Here is a 13,314-nt window from a genome sequence, read left to right on the forward strand (position 1 = left end):
AAAGAAAAAAGATGTAAAAAGAAAACGTGAATAAGTAAGGAAGAGTTAAGTTCGGTTATAACCGAATATTTCATAATCTTGGAACTTGCAAGGATTAAGGCCATAGAAGTATCTTCCGGCACTTTAGGCCTGTTAGTTATATGAGGTTTAGGGCGAGTTTTTACCCAATTTTATTAATTTTAAGCACAAATATACAACGTGGGACCACGCTCACGTTTTCAAAGAATTTTTCCCGCAGATGCTCCTTGTCACCTCCAACCCCTTTGCCAAATTAGAGTCTTATATAGGGTGGGCGATATACAATTTTGAATTTCGAAGATAGGGCGTAAAAGATTGAGTGTAGCGTTTGCTGTATGGCACGTAGCGCCGTCCTGCTGGAACCAAATGTTGTCCAAGTCTTCCTCTTCAATTTGCTTGAAGAAAAATTCGGTTCGGTTCGCGATATCGCTCACCATTGATGGTTACGGCGGTTCCTTCTTCATTTTCGATGAAAAGCGGGCCGATGATTCCACCAGACCAAAATCCCCACCATACACTGATTCGTGCTGGGTGCATTGGCTTCTCGAAGATTACGTGTGGGTTTTCTGTGCTCCAAATGCGACAATTCTGCTTGTTAACGTAACCATCGAGGTGAAAATGAGCCTCGTCCGAAAAGATGATTTTTCGGTAAAATTGACCATCCTCGGTCAAACGATCTTCTGCCCAATCTGCGAACTGTAGAATAGTAAATAGCGACCCATTTCGTAAATTTTAGACTTTTTACTGAATATCTGTCACTTTCCGAATGGTATTTGACGTTTGCAAGTTTGATAGCCTATATCTTAATTTAATGCTTAGTTATGGTATTTTACAAGCGGGCCGATTATGTCCAATTACGAACTCGTACTTTTGTTTGCCAAGGAACGCACGTACCAAGTTTCATAAAGATACCTCATTTTTAACTCAAGTTAAATATAGGCAGACAGTCACCCGGATTTTAACTTATCTCGGCCTTTTGATCATTTATATATATCTATCTCGCTTAGGTTTAGGTGATACATCTAATCGTTATGTTCATATCTGGCTTAATTCCTTCCTCATCAAACAAATTGTCGCCATTGCGGCGAGTCAAATCCTTTTGTGGTTCTGGAAACTCATTTGCAATCCCAAAAATTAAAAAAAAAATTTGATGGAACTGCGGTATATCGGCATTAATGGGGGTTATTTCTTTCGAAATGAAACAAGAAATGCCGTTACCATGAATAGCAATCGCTAAACATGATGTTGATCTACCTTTTTCGTAATTTGATGAAATCAACGTAGACTATTTCCAACAAGACAATGCGTCGCCTCATGTTTCGGGTCGAAACATGGATACATTGCGTCGTTTGGCGTAACGGCAGCGAAGATCAAGGAATTTAACGCATTTAGACTATATTCTACGGATTGATGTTAAATCAAAGATTTACGTCAATAATCAGCAACGCTTTAAGAGCTCGAAGGCAACATTCAGCCGGAATTACAACCGATATACTTCACCGGATCATCGAAAATTGGCATAATTGGGTGAATTATTGCAAACGGAGTCTTAGTGGCTATTTGGTAGACATTTTCTTCAAATCGTAGGTGGCATAAAATTATCTTCAAAACGAAAAAAACGGAACCCATTTTGAAAAATTTTTAGTGTTTTATTTAATTTTTATACAACGTCGTTCTTGTTCGCAGACCCTGCATACATTTTATTCAATTTGCCTTTAATTATCTATATTACGGAATACTTTGTGAAGAAAAATAAAAAAAAAATAGGACTAATTATGATTATAATTGACACTTTTTTATAAATGACTCGAACTGCTTTCTACCTACAAAGCTTGAGGATATTTTACTATTTATATGCCACTTAAGTTCATTTTTCGGACCCACTCGTAGATTCCACAAAGTTTTGAAGTCGTATGAGTAACCATAGTGAAAGGTTGCACCAAGAAGTTTTGTCGAAATATATAACAATGCTACAATGAATACTGGTCAGCAGTAATGCTCTGCAAATTTCTTGATTTTAATACTCATTTCTGCGCACTTGATTTATCTGACCCTATTTTCAATATTAAAAAGACAATATTGCTTTCTCTTTATGAATAAAATCGTAACAATTTAGTATTACGTAATGTTAAATCTTAGCTGTTGGAATTTTTGGTTCTTTAACTGAGCAGTTTTACATCTCGACGCTCGAACTCACTTGCCTTTCAGGACTCGGCCAATTCTGCACGTATGAGGTTTGCGCCCCAAATTTGATCAGCATATGATCAAAAGTAGAATTACAGAATTGTTTTGCATATCAGTGTAATTAATTACTTTTCACGTAGCTGTATTGTAATGCAAACACTATTACAATAATTACACTTAAATTAACCAATGAATTAAGTATTTCCTAAGCTGCAGCACTTATGATTTATTTATTATCAATGGAGAGTCATTAAAAGCGGATACTTAACTAAGAAACAACAACAAATTGAATTGTGTAAATTAACTAAAAGGGCGCTTAATTGCTTCACATATAATAAGTTTTGAGTTGCCAGGCAAACGTGTGTGCAGCGGTGTGAGATGTTCTTAAATTGAACGCGCTTGATTGCATAAAATATTATATAATATATGTGGCATAGATATGTACATATATATATATGCGTAGACATAAACACATAAGTACATGTCAGCAAGTATACTTGCTTTATAATGTTATGCTGCAGGCATATTTCTACTTTCCGTCAGCACATCAACGTTCAAAAGTAAAATCAATCAAATCTTCTGTGAATTATGAAAAAGTATTTTTGCAGATTAACATCTGACCTTTACAATAACAATAAAATAATCCATTGCAAGGCATTTGTACATACATTTCTTTTTGTGAGGATTTAGTTGGAGTTTCAAAAATCTTTGTAAAGAGCTTAATAATATATTTAATTGGTATTTTTTAATTTTTTTGGATTATTTTTGTGTGTATTGGAGCTTGTAGTTCTAAGTCTACTATTTAAGGATAAAGAAAAGTTGATACTGAAGCATAAAGAAAACAGAGTACTTAATTGGGCTGCATGAGAAATCATGAAAAAGTATTAAACAACAGAAGCTCAAGGAATTGGAATTGGTTTTAATAAATAGTTGAGTCTTCACTTCAGTTTGAGTTTGAAAGGGTTTCTTCAATATAAATTTTAATACAAAGCTTTTTCTAATAGTTTCGGAAATGTTTTTGTCACCGTCTTTTTACGGTTATACAGAATTTCTTCGATGCCAAGTACTTTCTTTATTTCAGGTCCATACGAAATTCTATACAGAACATGGTAGGTAAATTGTGAAAACCAGAAAGTAGAAGGAAACTCGTAGGAAAGAAAAGGTAAAAAACAAGTATGAATATATCTTCCTTAGTATTTTAAATAAAAAATTATATATATATAATTTGGGATATATAGGTTAACAACAAATTTTGAGAAAGAAAAAAATTGGGGAAAATAATAATAAATAACTGAAAACCTTCGTTATTTGAATTTTCCACATTACACTTTGAGTTTATGTTATAGATCCTATCCTTATCTAAAACATTGCCGCATAAAGGTTTCCTGTAGGACTCGTAGTTTTGTGAAAATCGGGAAAAACCGTTTATAACCCTTAAAATTCCAATCAGGTGCGCCTCTTCCTTTTCCGCACTCAAATTATTTTTATACAGAGTATTATAGTTTTGTTCACCTAACGGTTGTACGTATCACCTAAAACTAATCGAGATAGTTTTATGTACATATACATAAATGATCAGGATGACGAGACAAGTTGAAATTCGGTTCACTGTATTTCTGTTCATCCGTCCGTTCGAGAAAGCTGTAACTTGAGTAAAAATTGAGTAATCTTGATGAAGCTTGGTATGTAGGTTTCTTAGTACAAAAAACTTTGAGTTCGTAGATGGGCGTAATCGGAACACTGCCATGCCCACAAAACGCGATTAACCAGAAACATTTAAAGTGCCATAACTAAACACCAAATAAAGATATAAAACTCATATTTAGGGCAAGAGATCGCAGTGACCAGGGGCACCAGAGACGTTAAAATTTGCCGTCAGGATGGTATGAGGGAACTTTTTTCATAGTCTTATATCACGGTGTGAAAGCGAAGCGAAATCGGACAATAACCACGCCTACTTCCCATGTAACACAATTTTAAATTCCATTTGATTCGTTCGGTTTCCACTACACAAATGAAGAACCAATTAATACAACGGGATGAAACTTTGCACGAATAATGCTTTTTGTGTGTGCCGCCTTATGACCAAAAACTGTTCAAATACAATAAAAATTGTTCACGCCCCTAGATACCGGATAATAGTTAGTACTCCGGTACCTATAGTTGAGTTGTGTTAGAAAATATCGGTCAATGTCTGAGATATATAATTGAAATTGAAATTCAGTCTGTATGTCAAATATTTATATGATTCGGCCTAATACTTCCTTTTTCCATATACCTAATATTTATAAAAAATTTCGAGCTTCCGGGTGATTTTGTACTGCATATATCGGCCAATATGTAAGTTATCTCAATAAAAATGAGCTAGCGTGTCTTACTCAGAATACTGTATCTTTGTGCCAAAAATAAATAAATTTGAGCGAATAACATATAACTAATATCAGGATTTTCGAACATCCGCCTGACTTTACTCTCGTTTTTTGTTTTTTTAGTATGTGACGTGTTAACAGTATATGGTATTGGGAAAAATAGATACTACCTCACCTTCTATATACTACATATAATGGTTTTCATTTTTTTTAAAAAATTTTATGTGTCTGTCAGTATAGGAGTTATGTATAGTACTCGTATATGTATATACATATAAAATTGCTTGGATTCCGATCCTGTGGTTGACATTTTACACTTTAAGGTATTTTCCTAGCATTGATACTTGTTAGTTGCAAGAGTATAAAATGTTCAGTTGCAACCGAACTTAGCCCTTCCTTACTTGTTCTTATGCTATTTTATTCCATTTATTTAGAAGAGAAAAAATAATTTTTTATTTCTTATTATTTCATGCAGACAGTCTGTTTATGCCAAGTATGTGTCCTATTCGTTACTCAGAACATAACTACCAAGTATCGTTTTTATCAAAATTTTCACCAAATTATGTATTTTATTTGGAAAATTCTAATCGAGCTAGTACTACAAAAGCTTGCAGATATTTTCGAAAAAATTTCACTTTACATTTTCTTTGTTCAAATTCTAATAAATTAGCTTTCCGACAAACTTCGAGCATTGTATTAAAAATATCAGATTTTTGCTCAACAAAATGGCAGCTCAATTAATTTCCGTTTTCACACATACAAAATCTCAGAAGAGAATAAATTAGAAATATATTCATAAATGTGCAGAGTTTTACTAGTTTTTCTATGCTGAAAGGTGTGTATACTGTTTCATAAACAGAAACATCCACAGACAATAGCATTACTGGCGAATAAATACCAACAGAAACTAATCGGACTAATCTGTAAAGAAACACTATTCACTTGTTGTACTGCGAGCAAACATTGAATTTGAAGCTATGCATACATCCAAGAGTATTTCGAGGATACCCTGCAGGAAAGCGCAGATTTGACTGCAATTTTTTCAGTTAGTTATTGGTTAATGTAGGGAAAAGTTGATGTAAACGTGACAATGAATAGAGTGCTTAAATGTTTTGGACACTGCGGATATTTTTTACGATCTGGTACTATTTCGCAACTATTTTCAGATATGAAAAATCAAGCTTAGCACATACTTAGAACTTACGATGTTAAATTCTATAGCCGCTTGCTGGAAAAATAGTACAAACGCCAACTAGAGACAAGCTCACTCGCCTCAAGCCAGTGCTGAACAAATTCTTCATTTCCCTACAGGGCTTGTACTGCAGTAGAATGACTGCTGCTTGCACTTGACTACTTAAATGTAGGATTGTGGCCAAGCGAACAAATATGAGTAATAATATCTACAGAAAAGTATGTATGTATATTTCTATATTTATGTAGTTATGCACGTGAGTTCACTCGTGTAATCTAATGCCTTTGCCGGCAATGAAAGTAGCGGCGGAAGATGAGAAGAAACCTTTCGGTATATGCTTTGTGCTGAATAGCTCATAATGCAGCAAACGCAGAAATGAAAAGCGAAGAGTGGAAAGCTGTTGGCGGAGCGGTGGACGCACTGAATGGCAGTTAAAATGAAGAAGCGGAGTCGGGAAGTGAGTCCACTGCGTGGGCACAAAGTTACAGCTTCATTTCTGATGCGCCTCCACTCTTCTTCAGAGACAGCCGCAGCATCATGCAAATATACAACTAGAAATGTGTGTGCAACACGTTTTGTTGCAAAAATATTCGCTGCAACTACAACAATAAAAACCACATACATATGTGTGAGGGACTTGAAAGTTACTACCTTGGCATGAAAGGGAACCGAATCAAAAGGGACGAAATGTCAAAACGGATATGAGCTAAAAATGATATGCGCCGTAGCAAATGGAAATGTTGCACGCCCAAGTTGTGTTATGTGTGCGCTGTTGCAAATAACGTTGCCATATGTAATGAGTATTTGCATAATTCCGTCAGATTCACTTTGGCGATCAGTTGTCGGGACAAAATTGTCTCAGCTGATCACTTCGTTACAAACTAGATATTTAAAGCAGAAGGTTGGAGGCTTAGATAAATTGGAGATATCAATCGAGTTGGCATAGTTTCAGAGGGCATTTCATATATAGAATAGGCAGACAGGGACGGATTCAAAGTAGAATTCTGGGGGTTTGGGGGGATTGGGGACTGCGGAGAGTGGATGTACGCCTGGAAACGGGAATGTAAAACGTTTAGCTTATATGGACTCAATGTTACCCCGAAGTGAAGTCTTAAACTCCATTTGGTCCTTGTTCCTACAACAGTTAGGTATTCATGAATGCTGAATCTCATCTAGCTAAGAACGGTCACTTCTGTAGCATCCTCCAGAACTATTTGATGCCATAATAACAATGCAAATATTAAGAAAGAATGCACTAACAGCGGAAATGAAATTTTTTCGATTATTAATAAAGTTGAATATCGACTTTTCAGCCTATTTTTAACCCTTTCATAGTAGGAGTAGGGCTTTATCTTGAACACAAAATCTCACTTCCTAGGAGTGCAACATCTTAAAATCCAAAGGTGAAACGCCAGCAACCCGTAATGCTCTCTGAATTAACGATTATCACTAAGACGAACGTCTTTATATCCCTTATATCCTTTAACAGATATGAATCTGAAGAAAGGCTCTAGAAATCTAGTACGAAATTTTCAACATTCGAAAAAAATTAAAAAAAAATCAAGGCACCAAAGATAAAATTGTTTGGAATTCCTTTCAAGTCTATAAAGCATGCATTACTTTACTTGACAGAACATACTTGGTGCTCTTGAGATAATCTATTTGCATATAAACACTCAATAGAAATTCAAGTTCGAGAACCAATGGAGAGCGGGCTGCGTTGACTTGGATATGCAGCTCAGCACTCGAACTGTGTAATGCGACATGACAGACAAAAAATAGAAGCGAAGAAGAATGGCATGTATGAAAGAATAAAAGTAAAATGTGGAGCATACTTCAAGGCGCACTGCATGGTTGAACGCATTTCAGCACAACTGAAACCGCATGCGGCAGCGCAAAGCCAATACAAACGAGGCGCTTGGCTGGCTGCTGCAATGCTCATCTCTGCTGCAAGAGCCTTTCTTCCATTTTAGATTGTGTTGCATAAAATTCAAGTGTGTGCTTGTGGTGTGTGTGTGTGTGCCTCTTCAATGATTACATGAGCATGTGGCTGAGTGAATTTCACTTACCGGAAGTGCAAAGCAAAACGATTGCTGAATAGGCGATAAAGCCAGAGGCGCACGAAGGCGCCGAGGCGGACGTCGCTGACGCCATGCTGTTGCTTGTGCTGCAGTCGGCGCTGCACGCTAACGATGCGGTGGGATCTGCCAATAACGGCGTCTATATGAATGCCACTACAAGTAGCACTTGGTATTAGAGTTGAGTAATAGTTGCTGCTTCAGCAGTGGCAGCTGCATGCCGCATGTGGCACGGCCTGCACGCGTGTACGTTCGATTGCTCGCTCGCTCGCTGTTATGCAAAAAGTCTAAGCTGAAGTTGGTACGGATAAATGCTGGCATGCATTCATGTGGCATGTGGCATGTACCAGTGTTGCAGTTCGTGCGTGCCACTCTGTTGCTGAATGAGTGTTGTTATTGCTTGCTGGCTGGTGTTGTTATCTTTTGTGGCAGTGACAGTGACACTCAACAACCACGAAGCGTAGTGACATTTGCTTGCCACACGTAAGACTGTAGGTGGCAGTGGACCACCGAGCGTGCTTTGTCGATTCTACAAGTCACAGGACTGCTGCATTTGTGTGTGACTGCGTAATTAATGCCACAAACAGCGTCGTCTTGTACGCGGTCTAGCCGTGCACGTGCTTTGTATTTACCGTTAAAAAAACATTCACGCACACACGCGTACTAACGCGGATTTTTTCTGCGAGAAAGCGTTAATAGAAATCACTATACACTTATCACTCCGCGTTCAACACTCTTCACTCCTCACTTTTCACTTAACACTTTCCGCGCCTTCGTTGGCTGCAGGGCAAACAAGATTGCCTACGTCGGCGTTGCGGCGTTGTGGCGCCGCACAGAAATTGAAATTGCAGTTAGCAATGGTGTTGATTTGCGCCAAGTGTTTTCCCCGCTCTATTTGTACTTGTTGTTGTTTACACAATTTTTTCCACTTCGAAAGGCACTGCGCCTTCGCTTATTGCGTATGTTTTTTGCTCAACGCTGTGGCGCCGCACACACATAAAAAGCGCACTAAAGCCGGGCGGCCGCCTCGGTTGTGAGTGCGAAATGCTCGGCCTGATTTTTTGCGCCTTGGCAATCGGCACAAATCCACACGTTTAAAGCGCTGTGCGCCGAAAGCTCAGCTAGCATTGAAAGCGTATGCAAGGCAATGCAAGGACTCGTCTCCTTTCACATGCAAATTTTAATTTCCTCTACTTGCTTCCTCGACACTTTGATGTGGCGCGCTGCTGGCTGTTGTCGATGGCGCTTGGCCGTTGCACAGGCGGTGGCAAGGCAGTGGCTCTGGCGCCAAGTGTGGCCGAGGTGGCGTTGAAGAGCGGATGAGCTAAGCTGTCGTGGCACTTGATGCTGCAGCTGCTGCTACTGATAGTCTCGTTTATGTCGCAGCGTTCGTTGTTGGCTGTCGGCTATTGACTGCTGTATGACTGTTTCCATCAGGCAACGCCAGCAATGGACACAAGTTGCATGCTTCATTTCCGCCAATAATTTCACATATACTTTTTTGTTCCTTTTTTTGTTTTTTTTTTTGTGTTGTTGCACAGCTGTGGCACGTTACCTAGAGAGGCTGCGGCGACTCTGTTGCCATAGTCAACAATTTCGGCGGCGTTTTTTCTTATTTCCGCTATTTCCTTTGTATGTTCTGTGCGCCACTTATTTGCACACGTTTGATTGCACTGCTTTTTGCCGCGAGTTTTCTTGCGCCGCTTTTTAGGAGAGCACTATTTAAACTTTCCTTGACTATTTTTGGTAGCTGCCTTGCTTTGGGCCATAACTGTACAGTGTTGTAAGCTCAGCGTTTGTTGTTGCGGCTGGTCGGCTGTGTGGCCCCGGTGGCAGATGCGCTACACGAGCGTTGAGCGACCGCACTTTCGACCAACAGTAAATTGCGCTGCCGGCTGCGCGCAAAGCTGTGGTTAACGGTGCTCGTGCGAAGTTTCACACTGCTTTGAGGAAATATTTTGTTTTTTACGACTTTTTATTACACACTTTTACAACGCGCATTTTCATATAAAAAAAAATTATATAAATTATTTATATACCTATATATCCTCTACTACAAAGAGTTTATGTCCCGCGCGCGCTCGTACGTACAGCTGTCGCACCTACTCGTGACTTCCGTTTCGCATGTCCTTTTGGTCGTGCGTGCAACATTAAACTGAATTTTTCATTGCCAGTCGGCGCCGACAAAGCACAACAAACCGCACACACAGCAGCAAACCCACAGCGTGGCATGCAACTTCAATGAAAAAAACGGGATCTTCAAATACTGTGTGTATTTCCCATTATTGTGCGCCTGAAAGCGCGCTATACTCTTATGCTTGCGACGAGTGCGCTCATACTTCGACTAGCGCTCACTAAATCGTCACTGTCGCTCACTCACACTACGCGCTCTTCGCGTGAGTGGCACGCTCTTATACCGTTTGTTTTGATTTTGCACGCCGCCAAGCCGCAACTGACTGCCGAAGGCCGCCGGCCGATTGACACAACAACAGCGCGTGCTTGGCGAAATGCTACAGCTGACTCGCCGCATGCCGAATCGTGTGTGCAGCGTGGCCTCGTGCGAGCGCTTAGTTTTTTGCAACGCCGCCAGTGCGGCCGACAGCTGTTGGCAGTTCCGGCACAGCGCCTGCGTTATGGCCAATTTTGTTTCCAGCGAATTGCAAAGCGTTGCGAACACGTGCCGCTGCTGCTCACCGCGTGGGCTGGTGGTGGTGGCTCACCAAGTGATTGTGGGCCTATGGCTGTGGTGCACGCTTAGCTGGGAGAGCCTGCTTCAGCTGCAAACGTCTTTCTGTGTGTGCGTGGGTGCCAAGCTGTTTTTGTTGTTGTTGCTTTGTTTTTGTATGTGGCATATTTTTATTGAAATACAAGCGTCGGTGCTCTTATCAGCACACTTGGTGTGTGTGTGTGTGCCTGCTGGCTGTTTAGTGTGGGCACTGGCCGGATCTTATTGGTGCTCCAGCAAGCCTCGCACACTTTTTGTTTTATTTTCTTTTGTGTTTTTTTTGCTTTTTCTTTGACATTCATATTTTATTGAATATGATTTTTATTTGGCAACAAATTGTAGCCACAATGGGTGTGTGCGCCGAAAGTGCGTTTAAATTCTCTGCTTCAGCTTTGTTATGGTTAAACTAACGGTTATAGACAACGAATTTGATTTGCGCGCGTAAATTGCTAGTCATGTTGCAGTGCTTGTTTAAATGTAAATTTAGCATGAAATTCAATTTGCAAGTGTTTTATCTGATTTGTGGCGCACGCCACTTGCGAATGACAAGCAACTGAACTCGCAACTGAAATATCACTCATACGCCCCAACCGACCACCTCTACGCCTTCACACCTGCCGCCTGCTTTGCGCTGCGTTGTTAAAGTGAGTCGCATTCCTAAAGTGAATAATTATAGTTTTGCCCCAAAACCGACACTCAGCCAGACCGACATCGGCCGCGCAAGCCAACACCGTAATTTTCAACTCAACACAAATTTAATTGGGAAAAAAGGAAGCCTTTGTGTGGGTGCGTTTTCCTAAAGTAAAACAATTGCTAACCGAAAGCAATAATTTAAATTCTATTATAGTTATTTTGGCTATAAAAACAACAAAACAATAAACATGTAACAACAACAAGGCTTAGATAACATTCGATATTTTGAACGGCCGACTATGCCACAGTGGAGCAGTTTCACACAAGGTGCAGGGAAAATTCGAAATAGAATTTTTTTTGGGGAAATGTGTAAAACAATTTCAATTCTAATAAATTCAATTAGATTTTAGTTTCCAAAAATTGTAACAAGTTCTAAAATAAATTTTTTTTTTTTTAATTTTTAAACTTTTTCTATATTTTTAAAATTTGACTATTCTTTAATATGGCTACAAGAGGATTTTTCAAATTTCAAATTATTTTTGGGGATATTCATTATGGTAGAAAAATGAACAGTTATTGTAATTGAAACGCAAAATATTCGAATATTAATCAATATGGCCTCAATACGGTTAAATAGAACTCCTTAGCGACCGTCTGTCTCTCCGGAACAATATCATGACACATTAAACAACGATTGTCGATAAAAACTATGAGCATCACCCTGATTTTCGAGCGGCTTTGGCGTGGTGTTTCTTGTTTCGCCTCGTTTTTCCTCCATTCCGATGATTTTTGACTTGTTTGTCATTGGCAGGTATAATGCTCTCCTTGAATGTGGTATTGGAGTTCGCAAGATTAATCATGTCCAAAGAAACATTCTTGCTACCTGGTACTCTTTTTGAAAAGAAAATCATTTTTGTCGGGACGAGTCGAGCAAGAACGCGTTTCATACCCAAAATATAGTAACCACCAAAATCATTCCAATAGACTCGCGAGAGATGTGGAGCTCTCTTAACATCTCTCTAACATTTGCCTGATGGCTTCATAATTAAGGACAGTCCTACTAAATTAGCAAAATACAGTTCTTTGAAATATCAGTTACCCGGAGAATTTAATTATTATTTCGGGGTACTTTTTGTCACAATGTAGGTATTATGGGATATAGAGGTAAAGGCGAAACTTTAAACGGGTTTTTATCGAAATTTTAATGTTTACTGTCTTTAAGGGGTTACATTGTTTTACGAGTTTGAAAAGATCGATTTTTTTTAATTATTTTATTCAATTCTACAATACCTGTTGAATATTGTCCTAATTTTTCAAGTTGATCCGAGTAATAGTTTCGGAGATACAGCCTTGAGAACTTGTGTGTTTGAGGCTAGTCATGAGAAACGAAAATTGGTTGGTGAAATTTTAGTTTCAATGAAAAAACGAAAATTCCTATGTAAAATGTATGGGAACCTAAAAAAAAAATAGCGACCCCTTAGAGTTAAGCTACAGCGCCTGGCTTGAGGGAGGATTTTTTGTTTGTCAATCACTAACATTTGAGGGGGTACACGTTGAAAAAAAAAAAAATTAAAAAATGGCTGCATGAGATAATTTTCGAATTTTCCTATATCAGCAAATGAAAATATTTTTTCATTCGGTTTTATATTCAATCAGTCTATATAATTTCAATATTTTAAATATTCCCATCCGCATTTTTGCCGCCACAGCACCACTGTGCGTGTGTGAAACATTGTTTTTGTTTGTGTTTCACATGCACGCCCACCGACATTAGCATAATTAGTGGTTTCAATAACAGAATTTTTTTCACAGCGCTCTTCAGCTAAACTACAGCTATTTCTCTTTTTAAAAGCGCTTTAAATAAAATCAGAGATTAGTTGCAACCAACCACAGATAGCAATATGTATTATTTGTTGTTGTTTTATTTTATTTTTTCTCATAACAGTTGTATGTAAATCTGTATTCAATATACTTTTGCGAAGTGCATATTGAATTCATCATTTGCGCGTCTGTATGTGTGTGCTGGCTGTGCGGTCTGCTGCTCTGGTGAAATTACCCACACATGCATGTGTGCAGCGGTTTTTTCGTATTTTGTGGATAAGCCAGGCGTGTAAA

The 13,314-nt window shown here is 38.7% G+C and overlaps 1 protein-coding gene across 1 annotated transcript in view; it reads right to left on the minus strand.

Moving 5' to 3' along the window:
- Positions 1-10,006, minus strand: part of LOC105225572 (carbonic anhydrase-related protein 10) — a 57,824-nt gene extending 47,818 nt beyond the window's left edge. The window contains exon 1 of the mRNA XM_049455109.1: positions 7,833-10,006. Within this exon, the coding sequence (XP_049311066.1) occupies positions 7,833-7,917 (85 nt within the window). The 5' untranslated portion in view covers positions 7,918-10,006. The remainder of the gene's footprint in view (positions 1-7,832) is intronic.
- Between the last annotated feature and the right edge of the window lie 3,308 nt (positions 10,007-13,314).

The sequence above is a fragment of the Bactrocera dorsalis genome, chromosome 4, assembly GCF_023373825.1.
Source record: "Bactrocera dorsalis isolate Fly_Bdor chromosome 4, ASM2337382v1, whole genome shotgun sequence".
NCBI lineage: Eukaryota > Metazoa > Arthropoda > Insecta > Diptera > Tephritidae > Bactrocera > Bactrocera dorsalis.